At 36.0% G+C, this 25,254-nt stretch overlaps 1 protein-coding gene across 3 annotated transcripts in view; it reads left to right on the forward strand.

Moving 5' to 3' along the window:
- STK4 (serine/threonine kinase 4) overlaps positions 1 to 25,254 on the forward strand; it is a 153,011-nt gene that overhangs the window by 70,103 nt on the left and 57,654 nt on the right. The window contains exon 11 of one of the 3 annotated variants that reach the window (XM_081290381.1): positions 7,242 to 7,373. The exons of the other annotated variants lie outside the window; for them this stretch is intronic. Coding sequence (XP_081146507.1) covers positions 7,242 to 7,250 — 9 coding nt within the window. The 3' untranslated portion in view covers positions 7,251 to 7,373. Of the gene's footprint in view, positions 1 to 7,241; positions 7,374 to 25,254 lie in introns of those variants that run through there. 3 annotated transcript variants of the gene reach the window in all.

Here is a 25,254-nt window from a genome sequence, read left to right on the forward strand (position 1 = left end):
TTGACCTTATTCCTTTAAGAGGGTGTCAGGATCTCTAATAGGTCCACTGGCCATAATTCTGGAATTGTTAATCTTGACCAGATTCATGGTAAATTTTTTTGGCAAGGATATTTCATAGGTTGTATGTGTACTTCAGTCTGGAGGTTCCTAATGTCTGGATCTGGATATATGGTCATCATTTATTGCTGTTGTTGAAAGCCACTGAAGGTACTGATGCCATTTCGTTAGAAGATACAAGATGTTGACGTTTGATGGTTTCTTCTCCATTTACCAACTGAAATACTTGTGAAATTAAGCATTTCATTAACTTTGTAGATGCTGTTAGGTATAATTTATGTAGAAAAGACAGATTATATACTTGATTTCCCCTCTTTTTTTTTTTTTTTGAGTTGCAGAAAGCATTTAAATTTATTCTTGAAATGATTACAACATACAATTTGGAAATTTGCATTAAAACTTACAAAATCTTTATAATCCTAGACCTGAACAGCTAAATTTGTTAGCTATAAATGTTTTGTGCTTTCTTGTATTTACAATAATCACTTCAGGTACCTATTGTCTCATACTGATGTTTTTCAAAAATTAATTTTCACACAATTATATGGGATCTTATAAAAATGCAGACTTCCATTTAGTAGGACTAGATTAGGGGTTTGGATTAAAAAATTTCACTAAGTTTTCAGGTTATGCCACTTTTCGTTCTCTTTAGATCACAAATTGAGCACTATGTTATATTTTACCTGTCATACATATGTGTATTGCTTACATCAGTTAATTTTGTGCCTCCAAGTATTATTGTGCTGACATGTTCATATAAACTAGTTAAAATATAAAATATATGTTTTAGAATTGATGTTTTCTTTTTTCTACAAAATGATTTTCTTTCTAATCCTGTCAGATGGTAGATAAAAATAAATAAAATCCATTAGGACAACATTAAATATGATGTCAAATGGTTAATGTAATCTTAAACAACATCAAATGAGTTAATTTCACTAAGAAGTGACAAAGGAAGAAAAGGAAAAAACACACATTATGCATATATCTAATTGAAAACATATATAATTATATATATGTGTGTGTGTGTGTGTGTGTGTGTGGGTATGAGTGTAGAGCTACACACATTTACACATACACATACATTCATTGACATAATCTGCCTTAAAATGGCATATGACCTAATTTATCATTATGATCAATATTGCAAAACAATGCATACTTTACTAATCTTTCTTCCATCTTGGTTTTCTACACCTGTTACCATATTGCAGCCATTATGCTTTTCACCGCTCTCCCAAAAACTATATCACTTTTCTTTATCACAGAAGGTCTGTGGGACACAGGTTGAACTGATTAGAAGGATTTTTGCATTGCTTAATATTTCAGAGCATAAGTGATTGAGCTCTGTGCGTATGAAGATCTAAAGAAATGAATAGGTTAAGAGAGCTGAGTGTTAAATAATTACATTCATAATGCATTGCTACCATCACTCTGGGCCAATATGACCTGTTATTTTACTTTCTGTTTTTTGTATTGGTTCATTATATCCATTTCAATAACCCACTGAGTAACTACTCCAATATAGCTCATGTATGTACTAATGATTTCCCCTCTTTATTACCATTTTTCAAAATAATGAGTTTCCTACCATTCTCCAAAGAAAACCAATGATTTTTTGTGTCATTAATGAATTCATGGATTTAAAAATATTTGATGTATTTTAGTCCTTTGAGTTTTTTAAAAAATTTTCAAGTTGTCCCATCTTGATTTCATCCTACAAGTTTTTTTAACCTGATTTATTGAGGTTTGATTTTTATATTTCAGAGTAATTTTCAAGCACTTTCTTGCTTTCTCATGTGATGAAATATTCCAGATTCATCTTGTCCATTTCCTGCACCAAAGCTGGAAACAGCCATTTTTCAAAGGAACTCTTGTTCCCTTTGGTGGGAATGATAGTCAGAAAACACAGTCTACTATAAGGTGTGCTCATTGCAGTTAAATCATTTTTTTTCTAGGTCTTTTCAATGGACAAAACCAGGGTATATGTTTATTTCAAATTCATGAATTCTTATACTAATTGCAGTTCATATTGAATACTGCAGATGTAGTATTAACCACTTTGATCCAATATTTGTATTCCTTCCCCTCAGTAGTGCCAATGTTTGCTTTACATTCCATAATAAGCATGTCAGCCTCGGAATAACAGTACCAGTACTTCCACCAGCAATTACTGAACACAATTGTGTTACAGCTCCCTTTGTCCTTAGGGCATATCCCAGAAGTATAATCAAATTATTGTATGTTGAAGCCACTTGGAATAGTTCTCTGTGGTTGTGCATATACTCAATATGTAGATAGACTGGTTATTTTATTTTGCTTTTCTTATTGTTTTACCTTATGATTATATAAATTATATGGTTTCAAAGGCAAATCCACAAAACAGAGTTATTCAGATTTAGCATATGTCCTTATTTCCTATACCATTTTCACTTTTTTGTTATGTTTTGAAGATGTGTATACACATACACACACATACACATATTTGTACTCATGTTCTAAGATAACAGTAGTATAGTATACATACTTTTCTCTTTGTTTTTACTTAACTTTATATCTTTAAAAATCACTCCATAGCAGTATGTAGAAATAGTTGACATTCCTTTTTTTTTTTTTTTTCCTATCTTTGCATTCTGTTGGGAGAATATACTGCAGTTTATTCAGCCAGTTCTCTGCTGATACATGCTTAGGTTATTCACAGTGGTTTTAAAGTTAATTGTTTCATAAGCCTTATGATACTTTTTATAAGTCTTAGCTTTGATTTTTTTATTATTTCTTACACACATGACAATAGTGGAGTGCATTACATTCATATTTTTTTTGCATTCTGATTCTTAATACACCTTTATACCACAATTTATCAAATCTCTGTTTGTATATAAGGTATGTTGACACCAAATTCACATCTTCATACATGAATTTTGTATAATGATGACTGTCTCCTTCCACTGTCCTTGCTATTCCCCCTTACCTTTGATTCTTAAAGATCATAGTTTCAGCTTTTCAGTATTGAGAAGTTAGTTAAATATTTTAAGCCTGTTTAGCTTTTTTAAAAAGCAAGGCATAGATTTATTCAGAGATCTGTCTCTGCCACAGTCTGGTGCTGTTTATATAAACTAACTAGTCTCTAAGACTAATTTAATCATAGTGCTACGGTCACAGGAAAGTGAAGTCAGTCTTGTGGCAAACATTGTTTGTTAGCCTGCCCCGTTATTAGAATGCAAATTAGTATTAGCAAGGGAAGGGGTCCTGTAGGCCTAGATTCCTAATTGCTATAAACAGAATCTGACGGTTTTAAAGTTTGAATCTCATTTCAACCAAGGTCAGATTTGGTTCAGTTACTTTAATTATGCTATAATTTGAAGTCAGAAAAGAAAAGGGAAAACAACTATAAATTCAGTATTACTTGTTGTTTGTTGAGAAGGTTTCAAAAGTTGATTTTTTTTTTTCATACTGGGGGATTGAATCTAGGGCACTTAACCACTGAGCCACATCCCTAGCCCTTTTTATATTTTATCTTGAGACAGGGTCTTGCCAAGTTGCTCAGGACTCTCACTAAGTTGCTGAGGCTGGGTTTGAACTCAAGATTTTCCTGCCTCAGCCTTCTGAGCTTCTGGGATTATAGGCTTGTACCACTGCATTTGGCTGAAAGATGTTTTTAAAAGTAAATTTGCTATTAATCTAGAAAAGAAACTTCAGATTTTCAGCTGAGATGAATGTAAATTGTTTTTCTTACTGCTGGACCCACAGCCATGCCTTTGAATGATGACCTCATTCACCTATTTTTTTACTCTTCTTCTTCTGAGCTGTCAAAAATATTGTTAGTCTTTCTACTCAGCTTCACCTCCCAATTTTTTTTTCTGGCATGAGCTCTTGATAGTACACTAATCTATTATCCTGGGACATGAAATGTTGAGAAGACAAGGATGAAGGAGGCAGGGGATTAGCAAGGATGGTGGAATGTGATGGACATCATTATCCAAAGTACATGTATGAAGACACGAATTGGGTGTCAACATACTGTATATACAGAGATATGAAAAGTTGTGGTATATATGTGTAATAAGAATTGTAATGCAAAAAAGTACATGTATAAAGACATGAATTGATGTGAACATACTTTATACAAAGAAATGAAAAATTGTGCTCTGTATGTGTAATAAGAATTGTAATACATTTTTAAAAAAGAAGAAGACAAGGATGAAGATTTATGTCAATTTTCTCATCTCTATCCAAAGAAAGAGTCTCTTAGAACTCTGAAAGTAGTATTTGCCTAAGTCCCCCAGGGCCCCTGAAAGAAAAACATGATGTGGAGCTTTTTTTTTTTTTTCATATCTAAGATGTGTCGCTTGTATCATATCCCTCTCCCAACATAACCACTTCACTTGACAAAGATCCTGATGCTCCACCAGTCAAACGAAATACAACACAATTGGATATCTTTTGTCTTCAACAAGTTCACTCCAAGCCCTGATCATCCTTGAATGGAAAGCAGGTTTCTTTTCCTTTCTTCATATCAATTTGAGACTTCAAACTAACAGGCTAAGGAACACAGAATTTCGGGAGGTTGAGCTGTAGGGGAAAGGCTGATTGTTGGTGCTTCATTGTGCTGCCACTGAGAGACACAACTCAGGGTATTGGTTGTGCTGTACATCCAAGTTTTTTGACTGAAAATTTTAGATTTCAGGTTTCTATAGAAGGTTCTATAAACTGTGGTTGGGTCTCTTTGTTTGGAAGTACATTAGGTGTATCAAAGTGACTGCTCTTTGTTATAAAGGAGTAGGACTGATCCTTAAGATCAGTAGAGGCAAGCTTTTAGGGTTCGCATCCTGACTTTACTATTTTCTGAATAGCTTTAAGCCAGTTTCTTTCTTCTAAGCTTCATTTTCATCTGTAAAAAGGGGTATAACACTAGAACTACAGGATAGATTTTGTGTTAGTTTGAGAGTTAAAGGGTAATGCATAAAAAATCCCTCCACCATAATAGGCACTTCATAAATGCCAGCTTTCCCCCTCACTTTCTTTTCCTTTCCCAAAACATTGTCCATGGAACAAGTTTCAGTTACCTAAACCTTTTCCCCAGGGGTCTTCCATTGACTTCCATTATAACATCAGAGAGAGAACATTTCTAAAGAAAACTTAACTCCCAAAGGGACTGATTAAAAAACTGCTTAAAAAACAAAAGAATTAAAAACCATTGCTAGTTGAGAATTGAATTCCAAAGTAGACATTAGTATTATTTTAATAACTTTCTAATGTCTTCCTCTCACCCTCCCTTCCTCTTTCATCTCTACTCAACAATTTTTCTTTCTTTTTTAAAATTTTAAATGTTATTTTATTTATTTTTTAATTTTAAATTTATTTATTCTAATTTGTATGATAGCAAAACACATTTCAATTCACAGTACACATATAGAGCACAATTTTCATGTCTCTGATTGTAAACAAAGTAGAGTCACACCATTTGTGTCTTTGTATATGTACCTAGGGTAATGATGTCCATCTCATTTCACCATCTTTCCTACCCACATAATCCCTCCCTTCCCCTTCATCCCCTTTGCCCTATCTAAAGTTCCTCCATTCCTCCCATGACCCCCCACGCCCAATCCTGTTATGAATCAGCATTCTTATATCAGAAGACATTCGGTTTGGGGGGATTGGCTTACTTCACTTAGCTTGATATTCTCCAACCCCATCCATTTACCTGCAAATGTCATAATTTTATTCTATTTTAATGCTGAGTAATATTCCATTGTATATGTATACCACAGTTTTTTTATCCATCTACTGAAGGGCATCTAGGTTGGTTCCACAATTTAGCTATTGTGAATTATGCTGCTATAAACATTGATGTGGCTGTGTCACTGTAGTATGCTGATTTTAAGTCCTTTGGAAATAGACCGAATAGTGAGATAGCTGGGTCAAATGGTGGTTCCATTCCTAGTTTTCTAAGGAATCTTCATACTGCTTTCCACATTGGTTGCACCAATTTTCAGTCCTACCAGCAATGTATGAGTGTGCCTTTTCCCCATATACTCGCCAACATTTACTGTTGTTTGTATTCTTTTTTTAAAAAAATATTATTAAGTTTTATATGGACACAATATCTTTATTTTACATTTATGTGGTGCTGAGGATTGAACCCAGTACCTCATGCATTGCTAGGTGAGCACTCTACCACTGAGCCACAACCCCAGCCCTGTTCTTAATAGCTGCCATTCTGACTGGAGTGAAATGAAATCTTAGAATAGTATTTTTTTAATTTACATTTCTCTATTTCTTTAATTGCTAGAGATGTTGAACATTTTTTCATATATTTGATGATTGTATATCGTTTTCTGAGAAGTGTCTGTTCAGTTCCTTGGCCCATTTGTTGATGGGGTTATTTAGGGTTTTTTTGGTGTTAAGTTTTTTTTAATATTTATTTTTTAGTTGAAGGTGGACACAATACATTTTTTTTCGTATCTTTATGTGGTGCTGAGGATTGAACCCAGTGCCTCACACATACCAGGTGAGTGCTCTTCGTCTGAGCCACAACCCCAGCCCTGGTGTTAAGTTTTTTGAGTTCTTTATATATCCTAGAGATGAGTGCTCTATCTGATGTGCATGTGGTAAAAATTTGATCCCATTCTGTAGGCTCTCTATTCACCTGACTGAGGTGTTTCTTTTGCTGAGAAGAAGCTTTTCAGTTTGAATCCATCCCATTTATTGATTCTTGGTTTTATTTCTTGCACTACAGGAGTCTTATTAAGGAAGTTGGGGCCTAATCCAACATGATGAAGATTTGGGCCTACTTTTTCATCTATTACACGTAGGGTCTCTGGTTTAATTCCTTGGTCCTTGATCCACTTTGAGTTGAGTTTTGTGCACGGTGAGAGAGAGGGATTTAATTTCATTTTGCTGTATATGGATTTCCAGTTTTACCAGCATCATTTATTGAAGAAGCTATCTTTTCTCCAATATGTTTTTGATGCCTTTGTGTAGTATGAGATAAATGTATTTATGTGGATTTCTCTGTGTCCTCTATGTACCATTGATCTACATGTCTATTTTGGTGCCAATACCATGCTGTTTTTGTTACTATTTCTCTGTAGTACAGTTTAAGGTCTGGTATAGTGATGCCACCTGCTTCACTCTCCTTGGTAAGGATTGCTTTGTCTATTCTGGGTTTCTTGTTTTTCCAGATGAAATGAATTCAGCAAAGTAGCAGAATATAAAATCAACACCCATAAAGCAAAGGCATTTCTGTACATCAGTGACAAATCCTCTGAAAGAGAAACTAGGAAAACTACCCCATTTACAATAACCTCAAAAAAAAAAAAAAAAAAAAAAAAACAACTTGGGAATCAACTTAATGAAAGATGTGAAAGACCTCTACAATGAAAACTATAGAACACTAAATAAAGAAAGAAGACCTTAGAAGATGGAAAGTTCTCCCTTGTTCTTGGATAGGCAGAATTAATATTGTCAAAATGACCATACTACCAAAAGCACTATACAGATTTAATGAAATTCCAATCACAATCCCAATGACAGGGCTGGGGTTGTGGCTCAGTGGTAGAGCACTGGCCTAGCATGTGCGAGGCCCTGGGTTCGATCCTCAGCACCATATAAAAATAAATAAATAAAAAGAAAGGTATTGTGTCTGACTACAACTAAAAAATATTTTTTAAAAAATCCCAATGACATTCCTTATAGAAATAGAAAAATCAAGTTTTTCTTTACCCACCTCACATGCTTTTCAAACCACCAAGCTCTCTTGGTGTTGTAAGCCAGACCTCCAATTGCAATAACACACTTTTGCCAGTAGATGCCACCCTTTTGCTTCTAGTGTGTGCAGTCTTCTGTGTGGCGTATCCTTATGCCAGATAGAGGTTGTGGCTAGGTAAAATGGGTAATGGAATTAATTCACCAGCATACAAGTTTGACATTGTGTGATGCGAGTTCCTTGAAAATAGAGGCACCTTGTGACACAGACCAGTAGAATGGACATCACAGTACATCAGAAGAGGGGAGAATGGCCTCAGCCCTAGCTGGGACCTTAGGTGAGTGGCTCTCCTCTTTGAGTTTCAGGTTTCTGGTCTGTAAAAATCAAACATAATACCACTTGTCCTACTTTTCCCACAGGGTTGGAGAAAGGATTAAATGAAATTTAGGTTGGGTTATTTAAACCAACTTTTCTTTCAGAATTCTGGTAGAATTCTGTTACTTATTATTTCACATTGTATTTAACCTTTGTAGAAAAAAAAGTATCATTAGCCCTTTTTATTTTAATTAGTTATATATGATAGCAGAATGCATTTTGTTTCATTGTACACAGTTGCAGCACATCTTTACATTTCTATGGTTGTACATGATATAGCAGCATCTCACCATATGCATAGTCATACATGTACCTAAAATAATGATGTCTATCTCATTCCACCATCTTTCCTACCACCTTGCCCCCTCATCACCTCTCCTCCCCTTTGCCCCATCATAATTCCTCCATTTTTCCCATGTTGCCCCCATTATGGATCAGCATCCACTTATCAGAGAGAACATTCAGCCTTTGGGGTTTTGGGGATTGGCTTACTTCACTTAGCATGGTATTCTCCAACTCCATCCATTTACCTGAAAATATCATAATTTTATTCTATTTTAATGCTGAGTAATATTACATTGTGTATGTGTACCACAGTTTCTTTATCCATTCATCTATTGAAGAGCATCTAGGTTGCTTCCACAGTTTAGCTATTTTGAATTGAGCTGCTATAAATATTGTGTAGCTTCGTCACGGTAGTATGCTGATTTTAAGTCCTTTGGGTATAGACTGAGGAGTGGGATAACTGGGTCAAATGGTGGTTCTATTCCAAGTTTTCTAAGGAATCTCCATACTGCTTTCCATATCGGTTGCACCAATTTTCAGTCCCACCAGCAATGCATGAGTGTGCCTTTTCTCCCACATCCTCTCCAACATTTATTATTGTCTGTGTTCTTGATAACTGCCATTCTGATGGGCATAAGATGAAATCTTAGTTTGGATTTGCATTTCTCTAATTACTAGAGATGTTGTATATTTTTTTAAATATATTTGTTGATCAAATGTATACCTTCTTCTGAGAAGTGACTGTTCAGCTGTTCAGCTCCTTAGCCCATTTATTGATTAGATTTTTTTTTTTTTTTTGGTTTTAAGTTTTTTGAGTTCTTTATATATTCATTAGCTCTTTGATGACAAATATTCAGAGACAGGGGAAGGTCAAAGGACCTGGTATGTCCATTCTTCTGGAATGTTTCCATTTGCTGATGTTAGTAATAATGTATCATCACTTAAGACAGAGCATTTAATACAGTTAAAGTGGTACATTCATATCATGTTATTTTATTTGGTGGTGTTTACAGTGTTCTTGTGTGCCGGAAGTCTGGCTGGGCACAAAATCATGAGCCACTCAAGCAGGAACAAACTTTATTTTTGAAACTGCCGCCAATACCCCGTACACCTCCAGGAAGAAGCTGGTCCACACACGAGGTGGCCTCCCGGAACCCCAGAACAAGTTCCTCCCCCGGAATTCCCTCCTACTGTACTTCCCCAACTAATGGGAACTCTCCAGGAGTCCCGTAGCAGGCCAAGGTGAACAGCAGGAGTCCAATATCCATATGAATGCAAATCTTAACATAATCATATCATCTCAATGGCTAGCTGGCGGTCACCTTTCAACCAAAAGTGCCATGCATCATATTACTTGGCTGTGGCTCTTAGCACTTGTGAGGAAATGAGACAGTTTCCTATCTTTTTTTATATTTGACATTTTTATTTTTTTAATATTTTTTTAGTTGTTGATAGACCTTTATTTATTTGTATGCAGTGCTGAGAATTGAACTCAGTGCCTCACACATGCCAGGCAAGTGTGCTACCACTGAGCCACAGCCCTTATAGTTTGACATTTTTAAAAGACAACTTCCTTACTTAGTGCCAGAATCAATTCTAGAGCCCAGATTCTCAAGTCACATCTCTGTTAACTCTTTTTTCTTCTTACGTGAAAGCAACAACAAACAACACTGAGCACAGAGTAGGTATTTAATTAGTGTTATAAGCCAGGAAAAAGAATCATTTGTAAAATGATGTATGATGAGATTTGGAGTAACCAAGGAGAATGATTGTAGGTTTATTTTGTCCTACTGAGAATTTTATGACATTGAGAGGAATATTTATCATTGATTCTAAATGTTTTTTTCCATGCTTATTCAGAACACAGCGCATATTGACAAGCTTTGCATTTTATTGTTTAGGTAACAAATTCCCATGTTGGGACCATTTATTTTTACCTTCTTTTTTACCATACTTTGTAACTATAGGTTTTGTAATAATTATGTTGTCAGAAAATGTCATGCTAACCAAAAAGCATTATTATTTTAAGAACAGTTTTGGTTTTGACCAAACATAATCTCTGTGAAAACAAAAAAACAAAGACGTCTATTGTAGCTAAGTCTTAATGCTTTAGCAAACATTTGATACATTTTTTCCTGATATCTGTCCCATTGTGCCAATTGGTCTAATTCAGGCATTTGTTCCTGAATTTTTCTTCTTATTCCCAGTTATTTATTGTCTAATCAGTATGAACTTTTCTGCTAATTTGTTTTTTTAACAGCAGTAATAGATATTATTTTTTAAAATAATTTTTCTCTAGTTTGCTCATTTTCTTGTCTCATTTTGTTTTATTGGTAGGGACACCTAGTTGAGAGCTTATTATGTGTAGGTCCCTATGAATATTTTTTTTTTTTAAAGAGAGAGTGAGAGAGGAGAGAGAGAGAGAGAGAGAGAGAGAGAGAGAGGGAGGAGAGAGAGAGAGAGAGGGGGGAGAGAGAGAGAGGGAGAATTTCCAATATTTATTTCTAGTTCTCGGCAGACACAACATCTTTGTTGGTATGTGGTGCTGAGGATCGAACCTGGGCCGCACGCATGCCAGACGAGCGCGCTACCGCTTGAGCCACATCCCCAGCCCCCCTATGAATATTTTGTCCCATTTGCTTCTCACACTCATCTTCTCATGTAAGATGCATGATAGCTCTTATCCCATTCATTTTGGCAGTGAGGCTTGGAGACACTAGATGATGTCTCTCCAGAGTGATGGAGTTAAGCTTTAAATTCATTTTTTATATGAAGTCCCTTAATCATCTTAGAATAATATATTTGTTTGCCTAAGAAGTATTATGCCATATGTGCTGGTGGTGAGTGTGTATCTAATTCAGATGCTGCTGCTTTTCTTCCTCTAGTCTGTCCAGCACTTAGCTCATAGCCACAGCACACAGGTGCTCAGAATGTGTTATCCGATGGTCATTTGAGCCCAAAATGCACTTCCAAATCCTTCTCAATTTTCTTATGTAAAATTTACTCATCTATGTTTATAGGAATGTTATTTGGACTATAAATTTGACAGATGTGGAATTTAAGTTTTCTCTCCCTTCTTAAGTAGAAAACATTGATTAGAACTTCAGATTGAAGCTGGATAAAGCATATTAAACATTTAGCAAGTGCCTGCATTTCTGGTTTATTACTAGTATATGGGCTCCTTTCCAAGTGATGGCTCACCTGTAGTTAAAAGGGAGTAGTGATATCAGGAATCAGGCCTAGCTTCTGATAGCCTTGTAACCTTAATCAGGCCAGCTGCCCTTTCTAGGGCTGGATGTCTTCATCTGCTAAAGATGAGTTTAAAAAGAGCCTTCAAACCTTCTGGTTCTTTGTTAGTCTTTAAAATGGAACTACTGCCTATCTATCACAGGGGCTGCAAGAACCTGAAAGACAGACCCTGTAGAAAGCAGGTAAAGGTTGCTTGGTGTTAATAAGGCTTTTCCCCTGTCCTTTTAAAATGCAAGAAGTACTTTGGACACTCAGAAGATTAAAATGAACATAGGAGGCAGGGTAAGTGACCAAGAGCCAGATAGACCTGGTCAGTCGTGCCTTCACTATTACGCAATCTAAAATTCTAGGCAAGTTGCTTAATTTAAAATGAATATACTGACCATATTTACCTCAGGATTATTGAGAAGATAAAAAAATTGTAAAATTTCTACCTACCTACCTATTTATGAGACAGGGTCTTGCTGTTCTCAGGCTAGTCTCAACTCCTCAAGTGGTCCTCCTGCCTCAGCCTCCCAAGTGCAGTGACTGTAGGCACACATGACTGCATCTGGCTTAAAATACATTTGAAGTACTTAGCAGAGTGCCTAACGGAATGACCATTCAATAAATTTTGTGTACATGTCAAAACGTAAGGTGGGAGGGATGAATGAACTACCAGAAAAGGAAGAGTTAAAAAAAGATAATTAGGTAGGCCACCCAAAAGAAGGGAGGTAGGAAGAAGCCCCAGCACTTACTTCACATTTTGTTGAGGCCCTGCCATGACAGCTCCCACTTCTTAGCTCACGTATGGTTTGGAGCACTAATTTAATACTTAAGATGAACTGAATTCTGTTGTGACTTTTTTGTTCCTAGGGTTCAAGCATCAAGCATATTAATCGAGTCATTGACAGACCCTTGTCTTTTCTCTCACCAGATTATTTCTCCTCTGTTCTTGCCCTTGGAAGCTATAAGACCTGGACAGTGCCCTCATTTGTATTCTTTTTTTTTTTTTTTCAAAGTAGTTTTAATCCTGTGGTACGGTTGTTAAGTGTGTGTGTGTGAGAGACAGATATGGGGCTATCTGGGAGCCATCACTGCCCTGAGTATTCCTGTTTGCAGAGCTTAATTCCTCTTTCATATAACCATGGATATGAAGGTGGCCAGCTGCTGGAGGAAGAGCAAACTCAAATCCACTCTTTAGACCCACCGCTCACTTCAGTTTACTCTTTGGGAAAATCATGATTAAAAACGATTACAAGATTTTGTAACCTTCAGAAGTGGATGTAGCTAATTAGAGTTTAAAACATCTTAAGGGATTAGTGTTTAAAATGAAATAAAGTCAGGAAATTTGCTTTCCCCTCCTAAGTGCACTGATTCCCAGATATGGCAGGACCAAGCAGAAGGTTATTTTCACACTTTGGGAAGAAACGTTCCATTCCAGACTCAAGTAGAGGTTTTCCACTTTTAGAAGTGCTGCTGAGGCTGTAATTATAAACTACAACCATTCTAGGATTAATTTAAAACAGTTCCTGAGATGAATTAAGATCTTGCAATAAAAATAACATATACAATCTGTCACATTATCTGTGGCCATTCTTTCCTGGGACCAGCCTAGTTAATGAGAGTAACAGGTGCCTAGAAGTTTATTGCTGAAGGCATGTTTAACAATGGTACTATGAATTTCAGCACTTATATGAGAATGGTGCTTGAATTCATGGTATTTGATCAAGATTTGAGTTTTATATTCATTTATGCAAGAGCTAGTGACGTACACGATTTCACCTTTTTTCTTTCTTACTTCCTCTCCTCCCATCTGTTGTTTTGTTTTTTTAAGGATGGAAAAAGCTAGTGTGGCTAGTATGGCCTGGTCCTCATTCTCTGACTTCTAGCTGTCCATTTCCTTCTCCCCGCTTTGCTTTCTTTACCAGGGCCTAAACAAGGCTGAATGACTGCAACCTCCAGGGAAGTTTTGTACTGGACTAGATAACCTTTAAAGTTTGGTCCAGTCCTGAGAGTGTGGTACCACATCAGTGAACTCTTGTAGCTCCTGAAACATGATAAAAAGGTGAGCCCTCAGCATCCAAAGTCATGGGATCCTGAGGCTGGTTGCATCAAGAACAGGAAGCTGAGAAGGGAAAGCCGGTTTGGCCCAAGGCACATATAATTTTCTGTAATTTGAATAGGCATGAGCTCTCTAGTTCACCACAAATCTCACCACCTCCTGTGTTTATTTTTTATAAATGGCTCCTTGGGGTTATTTTTATCGCTTGTGCCAGCCCTGAAAGTATTTGTATTTGTGACCTCTGATTTAACTAATCCCCAATTCATGAACATTTTAGGTGACCTCCAACTTTTTAATATTAATAAATATTGATTTAATGAACATCTTTACATTGTATGCCCTTAGAATTAACTCCTGCAAGTAGAATTATTGGGTCAAATTTTTTATTTGAAATTGTGATAAATATTGTCAAAGTTCTCTATTGTTTTTGGTGTGTGAATTGCCAGTTTGTTATTTATCTTTCATTAGTTTTCTTACTGATTTTTAAGAGTGGTGATCAAGTAAGATTATCAACCTTTTAATAGGTGATAAATGTATTTAAAGCTTTTATATAATGTCTAACTATTCAGACATTTTAGATTTTTATGTATTTTGATTTACTAACTTTTCCTTTGTGGTTCCTGGAATTTTATGTCATGTTTAGGAAATCTTTTTCAATCCAGCTTTATGATTTTCTAAACAGCCACTTTTGCTAACAACCAGGGACTTAAAATACGTGGTTAATTTGTAATTTCTGAATCTTGATAGCATCTGTATCTAAATGTGGCTTGTTTTTACAGATAGAAAGTTTCTACTTCCGACTCTGAGTTTCAATATTTTTCTGCTTTCAAACCCCGCAGAAAGGAGCTGTGAACAGAATACCTTATTGGTTTTGGCACTGACTTTAATGCATCTCAAATAGGCTGATTCTACAGAATTTGATCCATAGTACTTTAGTGTCTTGATGCCTTTTTGCCAAGCAAAATTGATTATTTCTAACCCAAAGACCTTCAGTGCTGGACTGAAAAAAACAGTAAGGAGGGCCTCCTCAGCTGGTGGCAGATTATATAATTTGGCATTCAGTACAATGCTTTTTATTTTTCTCTCAGTTTTTTCCCTGTCTGCTAGTCATCATGCCTCTCATTGCTTGGTGACTTTTTGGAGGGCAGATTCAAATTTTTTCTTTCCAAGTCTTAGTAATTGTATCTTTAAAATATTTTTCTTTTTTTCCTGGCAGTTTGCTAAGACTGGGGTCTTTTTTTGACACTTTTTTCTAGCTTTCTCTTGTGTTGTGGCATTTAGCTCTGGATTGAATTTGTTGTGCTGATGTATTTTCAGCCATAGTGATATCTGCTCTATGATGTGGGTTCTGCTTATCACTTTAGTTAGAGGTGTTTTTCATTCCTCTTGTTTGACAGTTTACCTGAATATCTTAGTATCTTGTTTTGTACCTCTTTTGTAATCACATGCTCCTAAATTATTATAGTGTATTATTTTAAAGTAGATTTTATCATTGAGTCTTGTTTTTCAGTCAAGCGTATAGGCAGGGAGACAGATTCTACATTTGGTTGAAGGCAATGGTTAAAACAATCAGAGTCATTCTGTTAGGGTTCATAGACCAGAGTTCTCTTAAGCTGCCATGTCACCTTATCTAACCCTCAATTTCCTTATCTGTCAAACATGGATAAAAATCACATATCATAGGGCCAGGCCATAGTGAGTATGACATGAGACAGTGCCTTTAAAGCACTTAGGAGTCTCTGGCTTGCAGTAAACCTTTTTTTTTTTTTTTTGGTGATGCTGGGATTGAACCCAGGGCCTTGTGCATGTGAGGCAAGCACTCTACCAACTGAGCTATATCCATAGCCCTAAATTTTTTCTTTTAAAGCGTTGGTTTGCTCTTCTAGGATGTTACAATGCTATTTTCCCTCATAATTGTAAAAAAATTATATCCCCATTATAGAAAGTTCAGATATTGAAAATATTAAAGAAGAAAATGTTTCCTATAATTCTACCACCCTCAACGATAATCAAAACTTACATTTTAACATGTTTCCTTCCAGGTTTTTTTTTGTATTTATATATTATTTTACATAGCTGAGATCATTCTGCATGTGTAATATAGCTTGATTTTTTTCACTTATCATGAACAATGTCATTAAAACATTTATAAAATCATCATTTTATGGTTACATATAGTCTATAACATTATTTTGATTGAGTTAATCATTCTCTTTATTTGGCCTTTGGTATTTGGAGCTTTTTTGGTTGGAGCTGGGCTGCTTTCAGATCACTGTTGCTAAGCCAGTCTTTCTTCTTGTCAGTTGGAGAGAGGTTTAAAGGCTTCATGATTGCACTTGTTGTTGTTGTCGTTGTTTGCCTGTTGAATTAAGTGTGTGAATGAAGCCAGGATTTTAGCCATTAAACCCTGTGCTCTCAAACTTCTCCCTTCACCTTTCTGGACAGTCTCCATGCTTATTTGCTTTTTAACCTTTTTCTCATGAATTTCTTCTAATTTTGTGCTGGAAGAAAGATGAATGGGGATTATGATTAGTATTAGGTCTCCAACCCTACTGTGCCATGTGAATGGCCAGGAGCTAGCCAGAATAAACACTAGTTGCATGTTAATAGAGCTTTACTAAGGTAATCATGCTGAGCAGTTTCTGGTAAGAAGACTAACCTAGATTGTTCTTGACAGGGCACATTATTTTTGTTTCTACTTCTTATTTTTCCTGTAAAGTCAGGTTTAAAGTATGTTGAGACTGAATTCATTTGTACTTTGGAATATAATGAGGTCTTGTATTTTTTACTTTAAGAAAACCAGCCAAAAACAGCAGTCTGGAAAAGACATATGTATCCAAAATTGCCAGGGAAACCTGCTGTGTAGATATGCAAATGAATGTCGTCTTTGTCTCAGAACACAGTAGCCTGGTTCTGCTGGTGAATCACACTAGCTGGTTTGAGCTTGGATCTTTAACTCAGTTATTGAAATAGCACTGAGAGCAAGACTTAAAAGCTTGTAACTGGTGACCTCAGAAGGTTGCTCAAAACAATATGGATCTGGATGAGCTTGACACTGGTTTTCACTTCCTTGGTTTGATTCTGAGACTGCCTGATCTGCAGCTATTTAGCAGCCTTCTTCTTTAAAGTTCATTCTTAAGATCATATTCTCTAATGTTGAAATATAGGATAATTTCTATTTTTAATACATAATGAGCCAGAGGCTGAGTCCAGACTGGCTCAGAAATGGATCCTAAGAACCACAAACATACATTTTAGCACCTTGGGTCTGAGGAAAGCCTGTCCTACAGTTACTTCCATGTGGCTTCACAGGAAGTGCAGGTGACAAGTGGGCATATATATGTCTTGAATTCCTAGAAGCCATTGTCCCCCTCACTTAGTGATACTGATCCAACTCTGTATCAGTCAGAGAATGAGAGCCTTTAAGGATTAAAAGGGGCCTTAAGGAACATGTATTCCAACTTCTGCCACATTTCCAATAGGCAGCATGCAGTGTTTTTTTAAATATTTTTTTAGTTGTTGATGGACCTTTATTTTATTTATTCATTTATATGTGGTGCTGAGGTGCTGAGAATTGAACACATGCGAGGCAAGTGCTCTTCTACCTCTGAGCCACAACTGCAGCCCCATGCAGTAGGTTTTTTGTGTTTTTGTTTTTTTGTTTTTAACAACTCTGATCATTTCTGAGACGAGGCAGGATTCCACAAACTGGGCGTTAGTCTATATCACTGCTCAGAATTTCTGTCTGAAGATACAGCATTTCAAAACTTCAGCAAAAATTTGTCTCCAGGCACTTTTACCCATGCAATTTTGATTATTTCTCACAAACTCTACAGGTTACTTGATTAGCTCAATTTTCCATTTTTTATAGCTGGAGAAAGCCCCAGTCTCTTGCCCCTAACCCCTTAACATGTGGTAACTCGGCTTGAGTAAAACTTGCCAGCCTGGTGCTGCTCAGCACATGGGCTCTGTTGGTATCTTTGCACTTCAACTTCTCTCCATTTAGCTGAGAGCATGAGTGTGAATGTACCACATAGTGGATGTTGGGTGATGACTCATTAAAAATGCAGACTCCAGACTCAGAAACAGATTGCATTTTAGTCTCTACCACTTGCTGACTGTGTAACCTCAGTCAGATTGGATTATGTAATTCTTCAAACCTCAAACTCCTCATCTATAGAATCACATAAATAATTTTAGCTGTAAGATCTGGTAAAGATGAAATGAAGTGTAATTCATGTGAAGCACTTAATGTATGACCAACTATAATGAATAGTTAATAAATGTTAAATATTCTTTTATTATTACTTTTGTTATCATTCCTAATCACCATACAACAAAGTCCTTGAGTCTTTCCCTCTCACCAGGCCAGTTCTGACAGGGCTTGTGCTTCTCTTCAGTTCTGTCTTCACATTTCTTATTCCTCTCTGTAGGCCTATGCTGGTGTTCATTTTACCCAATTACTGAGAAAAACAGTGTTAGTTAACATCATGAGAAGGGCTGGGGCTGGTGGTACACACAGTGTCTCTGGACCCCAGCGGCCCCCTCTCTCAGAGGAGGAAGTTTCGGGAGTTAATCTCAGTAGTTAGCCATGTTGTCAGAACTGGAAGTTGAGAGTTAACTTTTTTCCTCCTTCTAGGGAAAACAACTTGCTCAATAATATTATGCTTGTCTCTCTGTTTTCAGATTGTTTCATCTTCTATGGCTCTGTCATTTGAATACACGTTTTTAACAATAGTTTGTTCTTCTGGTCCAGATTTCTTAATCCTTGTTTTGTTTAGTTTCATTCTAGATTAATCTAGGACCACCCTCCATTGGAATTTTTACTTCATCTAAGTTTTTGTAATGTATTGTCATATAGTTTTAAACTTTAAAATACACAGTATTTGGGGTAAGGGACATTATATGGCTCAGTGAGAGAATACTTACCTAGTGTGCACAATCCTGGGTTCAATCCCCAGCACTTCAAAAATGAAATAAAATTGCCATATCTATAGTTAATAGTTTGCTTTTCATTTATAGTATTTATTATTCTTTTTGTTTAAAGCAGACTTACCAGGGGTTTTACAATTTTTTTAAAAAGCTAATATCAGCTTTTGGTTTTGTCAGTCCTTACTACTGAGCATTGACTTTTGGATTCATTAATTTATGTTTTTATCTTTTAGCATTTCTACTTTTTATGAGCTTATTCTGATTTTCTCTTCACTGAACAATTGAGCTTATTAAGTATTTTAAGTTTCTGACATTTGCATTTAAGGCTATACAATTCCTTTTTAAAAAATATTTTTTTTTAGTTATACATGGACACACATCTTTATTTTGCTTATTATTTTTTTTATTGTCGTGCTGAGGATCAAACCCAGTGCCTCACATGTGCGAGGCAAGTACTTGTCACTGAGCCACAACCCCGGCCCCTAAAATTTCTTTTATATTAACTACCATCAACAACTTTAAAAAAAAAATAATAAAGGTTTTTTTTGTTGTTGTTAAGTTAGGTTCATTGAAGTTTTATTTATATATCATAAAATTCATTCCATTGAAGTATACAGTTTGATAAGCTTTGACAGATATATACAGTTTTATAAATACCGACCATAATCAAATATTAGAACATTTTTGTCATCCTGAAAAATTCCCTTGTGCCCTGTTTTTATCACTATAGTTTTATCCTAAGGTGTCATATGAATGAAATCATATTGTCTATAGCCTTTTGTGTTCTTTCACTTCATTGTTTTGAGATTCATCCATGTTTTTGCACACACTTTGTTCATTTTTATTGATGAGTATCTTTAATTGTATGAATCTACCAGAATTTGTCTCTTCACTACTTATTTTCAGTGGGAGAAAATGAGAGTGCTTTAATTCTGTGCTTGGATTGTAAATATACATACTAGACTATTGGAGATTTAAAATTATCTTGGCATTTTTCAAATTTAACTTTTATTTGGGGTTTGGCATTTTGGAAGACTTTTTATTAGTGGGGAAGCATGTTAAACAAGGGAAGTTTAATATAAGGAAGTATTTCCTATGAGAAAAGGATTCCCCAGAGCACATATAGAGGGGAGTATTGGGCGCTTAGAGGCAAGAAACTAGTAACTAGTGTACTCTTTCTGTCCTTTTAAAAGGAAACATTATCAAGTCAAGTATATATACTTATGCAATTAACAGAGAGGAAAAGAATATACAAAAATTAGAACATACAACTTCAAGTAACAAAGAATATGTTTATAGACACATGAATATCATATTAATCATGAATTTTACCTTCCCACAGCTCTGTCTGTGATATACATAAAAAAAGGGTATTGTCACTATTCCACCCTCTTTTATTTATTATAGATTCCAGGTTGTAACCCAGACTGCAGGTGAAAGGCAGTTTCTTTCTTTAAGATGCTTGCCATTTTAGAAAACATTTGGGATGCACATTTTAAAGAATCAGTTTGCACCAGAGAAACTAAATGTTTTTGACCTTGAGCCTGAATTTACTGAATTTACTGCTAAGAATATGGTGAGCACACTTTCTGTACTGAAAAACTAAGACACATTCTTTATAAAGAATTTTTTTTCTGGATTGTATATTTATGCACATTTGAAAAGCATTACCATGATATAAATTAAGTCACATTCGATTATATCAAACACTTGGAAAAGAATAAAGGGCTATGCCAAAATATCTAAGGATAACAGATTAATGCTTTCGTAGAATATATTTTATAAACATCCTTTTCAGACACTCTAAAACCAAAAAAAGCAAAAGAAAAAAATGATAAAAATCCATATGTAAAAGTTGGGTTTTTCTGTCTTTACAGTTTTTATTCCTCTCTGTAGGACTATGCTGGTGTTAAATCTTATATATACACACGAACACCCTCTATCTAGTTCTGATTTATGTTTTTAACATTGCAGGAGTTCAGGCCCCAAGACTTTATGATCAATGATGTGCCTTGCAGATAGCTTGTCCACTTTTGTTGAAGAATTCCGCACCACTCCCATTCCCACCCCAAAGGATTTTTTTTAAATCCTTTTTGGGGCATATTTAAGTTGTGAACCTCTGATTCTAGATTACATAGGAGTCCCCTACAGTAGAGTTTATGAAGTTTTATATAATTTACAGAAAGTGTGTGTTATTTACTTGCAAGTTTACCCACGTTAAGATAGCCAAAATTGTAAAAATCCCAGCCTATAAAATAAAGTTTTTATTTGCATTCTTGACAAGTTTTCTATAAATCTTTTGTTCTTGTAGTGTATTTAAAGTCGGATCATAGTTTGAAGATACCTTTTAAGACTACAGCTATTAAGTAAAGTGAGATCAATTTGTATTTTAGCTTTCAGATTTTGCTTGGAGCTCTTTGGGCTTCTGTTACTTGGCAGGAAGAATGAGAAGCAGTCTGGCCTTTCTTGTCTTTTGGAAATTTCCAGCCCAAGAGAGTGTACAGAGGCACGAAGCTTGCAGGGAATTCTTATGTGATTAGCCAGCTCGTTCCCTAAATTATTAAGTTACATTAAAGCAGCAGCTTGGTGCACTTGGTGTTTTAGGTTTTCATATCTTCTGCAAGATTAACATCCCTACAAATGATGAGACTTTCAGTGTCTCCCTTTAGTATTTTCAAATATCAGGAGCATCACTTTCTGCTCTCTTCTTGGTTCCTACCGTCTTTAGGCATTTGCAGTTATTCTAGGAGCATTAATGTATGTTAACTAACTTCTTGAAGGTTTTCCTCTCACAGTTTGGCTTCCTTAAGTGTGAAATTTATACACTAATTTAGAACTACTCTTAAAATAGAATTTTTCTTAAAGAGCAATCCTAAGCAAATAGAACTAGAGTGAATTTTATGTTCAATTTTTTCCTTGTAACTTAATTGCTTTCAAGACACTGGATGAGTTGTTCTTTCTCATTTTGGAATGCATTAGTCAATTTTGAGTAATTGACATATCCTTATTTAATGAACTGTACTGTCCTTGTAGGCTTGGGTATCAATTACATACTTTCAAAGCTTCTGAAAAACCTAGTGTCTTCCTAGTGTTTGTGGGAACCCAGTAAAAAGTCAGAATCATTTTTAAGTAAAGGCTTAAAGGTTAAGGATACATTTCTTTTTAAATATTTGTTAAGAAAACTTTTCTGCTGGTCTGTTTTTCTGAGAATATATTAGATGCACTCCCTACTCTCAGAGCACCCACTTTTGTAGAGGCAAAGGTGTGAGGGTCAAGAGAGGAGCTGAAGCCTGAACTGGGCTGGAAGGTCAGGTGGGCATTCCCCTAATACGACGTTATCCAGTAGAAGCAGGGCAGTGTAAAGAAAACATGGACCTGAGAGAGTTTTGACTAGTTATTAGTAATACTGATGTTTAAATTAGCTCATTAGTTCTTTTCATTTCCTTATCCTAATTTTGTTAGTTATCTGTATCTTAAGTATGATAGTTACTTTTAAAAGTAACAAAATTTGCTTTTTTTAAAAAATACTAAAATTTAGACCTTTTCCTGAACTAGAATAACCACTATGAATTTTTTTTTTTTTTTTTTTTTAAGTATAAGGTTCTTATCTCAGAGACTGTGACCTTAAGGGCTCTTCCCTCTCTCGGTTCCTGTAGCACGTATTGCCTTGGCATGGATCTGGCTGGGCTTGCAGAAAGAGCCACTAGGATTCATACCTTACCTTATATACTTATAGACCGACCATGGGCAGATTCCTTCATTTCTCTTAGCCTGTTTCTGTTTCTGAAATATGGGAGTAATACTGTTTCATGATTGTTGTGAGAATTGCATGAGATAATGCATGTATTGTGCTGAGTGCAGCATCTAGAGCAGTGTACTTAATTAAGAGTATCTTTTCTTTACTGGCTATTTACCATCATCGACCCGGTAAATAACACTTCAGGCTATGACTTGTTTTCATGATTTAACTACCCTCCTTCTCTCCATTTCTAGTATGAAGGGAGTCTGCAGTGTGGGAGTCTCTTTGTCTTCTCCCCTCCCCTTATTCACTCTCACTTCTCTGTCGGCTTACCCCTGCCCACTCCAGGCCTAGCACAGGTGAGCAGGTCATGGCTATATCTCTCGTATTTTATAGATGCTTCCCAATGCAAGGCCTTTGGGGATAGTCGTAGTCCATCTTCTGCTTCTGTAACAGAGTAATTGGATAATTTATGAAGTCCTGGATTTATTTGGCCCATGGTTGTGAAGGCTGGGAAATCTAAGAGCATGCCACAAGCTCTAGCAAGAGCCCTCATGCTTTGTCATAACCTGATAGAAGGGCAGGTAAGCGCATATACAAAGAGAAAATCAGACTGAACTCATCTTTTTCATCAGGAGCCCACTCCTGTGATAACAGTATGAATTCATTCTTGAGGGCAGAGCCCTCATGACCCGCCTCATAATTCCATCACAATAGCAGTTCACCCTGAATCTTGGAGGGACATTTAAATCATAACAGGGATCCATTTTTCTTTTGTCTTTGGAGGTATGAAAGTCCCTGATGGGTTCAAGATGATAGGAAAATATCTGGATTTGGTCAAAACATATTACTTTTGGCCAAAGGCTATTACAAAACTCACAGAACAAAAATAAGACAAAAGAGCTGGATTGTGATTTTCAAAATAAGTCCATCCCAGAACAGAGTTGGAGTAAATTCTAGCATACAGAAGTACTAGTTCAAAAATTAATTTCTTCATGTAAATTTAAGAATGATTTTCAGTTAACCACAATTAACAGTATGCAAGTAATATACTTTATACTATAGCAAAACCCCATTACTTAAAGAAAAAAACTTTTTGTGTTTTTATTTCTGCCATTTATCAAACTATACCCTTCTCTCCCTCCCACTCCCTTCCCTAACATGATATGTTGCTCCTCCGGTAGGTGTGTGAGGCTCTCTGAACATCGTCATGTGGTTGTTTGAGCCCAGTCTTTTTTTTTTTAATATTTATTTTTTAGTTTTCGGTGGACACAACATCTTTAATTTTTATGTGGTGCTGAGGATCGAACCCAGCGCTGCGCGCATGCCAGACAAGCACGTTACCACTTGAGCCACATCCCCAGCCCTTGAGCCCAGTCTTTTAAGAGACCCCTGTCAGAGTTCTTGCTATTACATAGTCAGATTTCTTTGTTATACCTAGGTTTATGATCTGCATGTCATTTCAGTCTTCTAGGTAAATATTTTGTATTCATGCAGTCATGTTTTCTTTGGTTAGAACTCTGATAACTGGAATTCCAAGTGTTGATTTGAAGTAATTGTAAACTCAAAATGGGATTGAAATAGTCATTTAACTAATAATAGTTTTGCCACCTTTCCTATTGGAAAAGCATTAAAAAGACTTTTAGGGGGGACTGAGGAAGTATAATTTGGCATGACTATAATTTGAATCAGGAGATCTATCATTAAAGTTTTCACAAATTCATTTGAGAAAATTCTTTTGAAATTGAAATTGGTGGTATGGCGTATATAGCCCACACAAATTTTGATTCAGTTGTCAGCGTCCTAGATTCTGCACTTGGCTCTCTTCTTCCTTTTCCCATGAGAGATTGCTGCGTCACCTGAGAATGTCACCTTACTAGAGTCTGCCGTGTTAGAGTCACCTCTCTTGCTCCTCTCTTGTCTCTACAAGTTCATCAAGACAGGGCATATATCTTAATGGAACTAAATCAATGCCTGGATGCCATGTGACTGATGCTCATATGCTTTCTCTATTGTACTTGACCAGCTTTCCAGTGGCTGGTGTGGAGGGTATGGAATGACATTTTGGTGCCTTCATTTGACTTTTTAGCTTCTATTAGGCTTCCCCGTCATGATACTGAATCCCAAGAGTGTATTGTTTCCTCATTCTTGGCCATAATAAAGTATCACCTGTGACAGGATTGGTCTGACTTACCCATCCAGAAAGGATGACATGTTTAAGAAATCTTGTTTGTGACTTCAGAGGCAAAAATGTTATGTATGGAATGCAAGTTTGTCCTTAAAAACTTTAGCAATTAAATGTTATGTATGGAATGCAAGTTTGTCCTTAAAAACTTTTGACAATTTTAGGGATATCTCAACACCATTTGCACAGTATATTTCTGTGGTAAGAATTTATATCAGTAGAGTAACAGAACTGTGAAATACATCTAAACCCTTTACTCTGGTTGTAGGCCAGACCTGTTTGTTCACTGTGGGGCTTGTTGCCAAGGGACGGTGAAGCTCTGCTCTACATTCTCATGTGTTTAGTTTGGTCTACTGATTGAAGATAGGTTAATTGTCAGTGTGATTCCTAGGAATTCTCTCTTGTGATGAAGCATTAGCCAGTGCTTCTGAGTTGGTCTCTAGGCAAGTCATGAAATGACATTAATGTGTGATTCAGAATTTCAGGGTTGCTTCAAGCTATTTGTGTTTAAAAAAAAAAAAAATCAGTTTCCATCTGCTTTGGTCTGGCCAAGAGGAAATCAACCAGATTTATCTGATTTGGGACTTCTCACACAGAGTTCACTAGAGACACCTCTCTGTGTGTGATCTGTGTCTTGCACCATACTTTTAGTGAGCTCATGTTAGAGCAACAATAGTCAC

Source organism: Spermophilus citellus, assembly GCF_964194105.1.
Source record: "Spermophilus citellus genome assembly, chromosome: 4".
In the NCBI taxonomy this organism is placed as follows: Eukaryota; Metazoa; Chordata; class Mammalia; order Rodentia; family Sciuridae; genus Spermophilus; species Spermophilus citellus.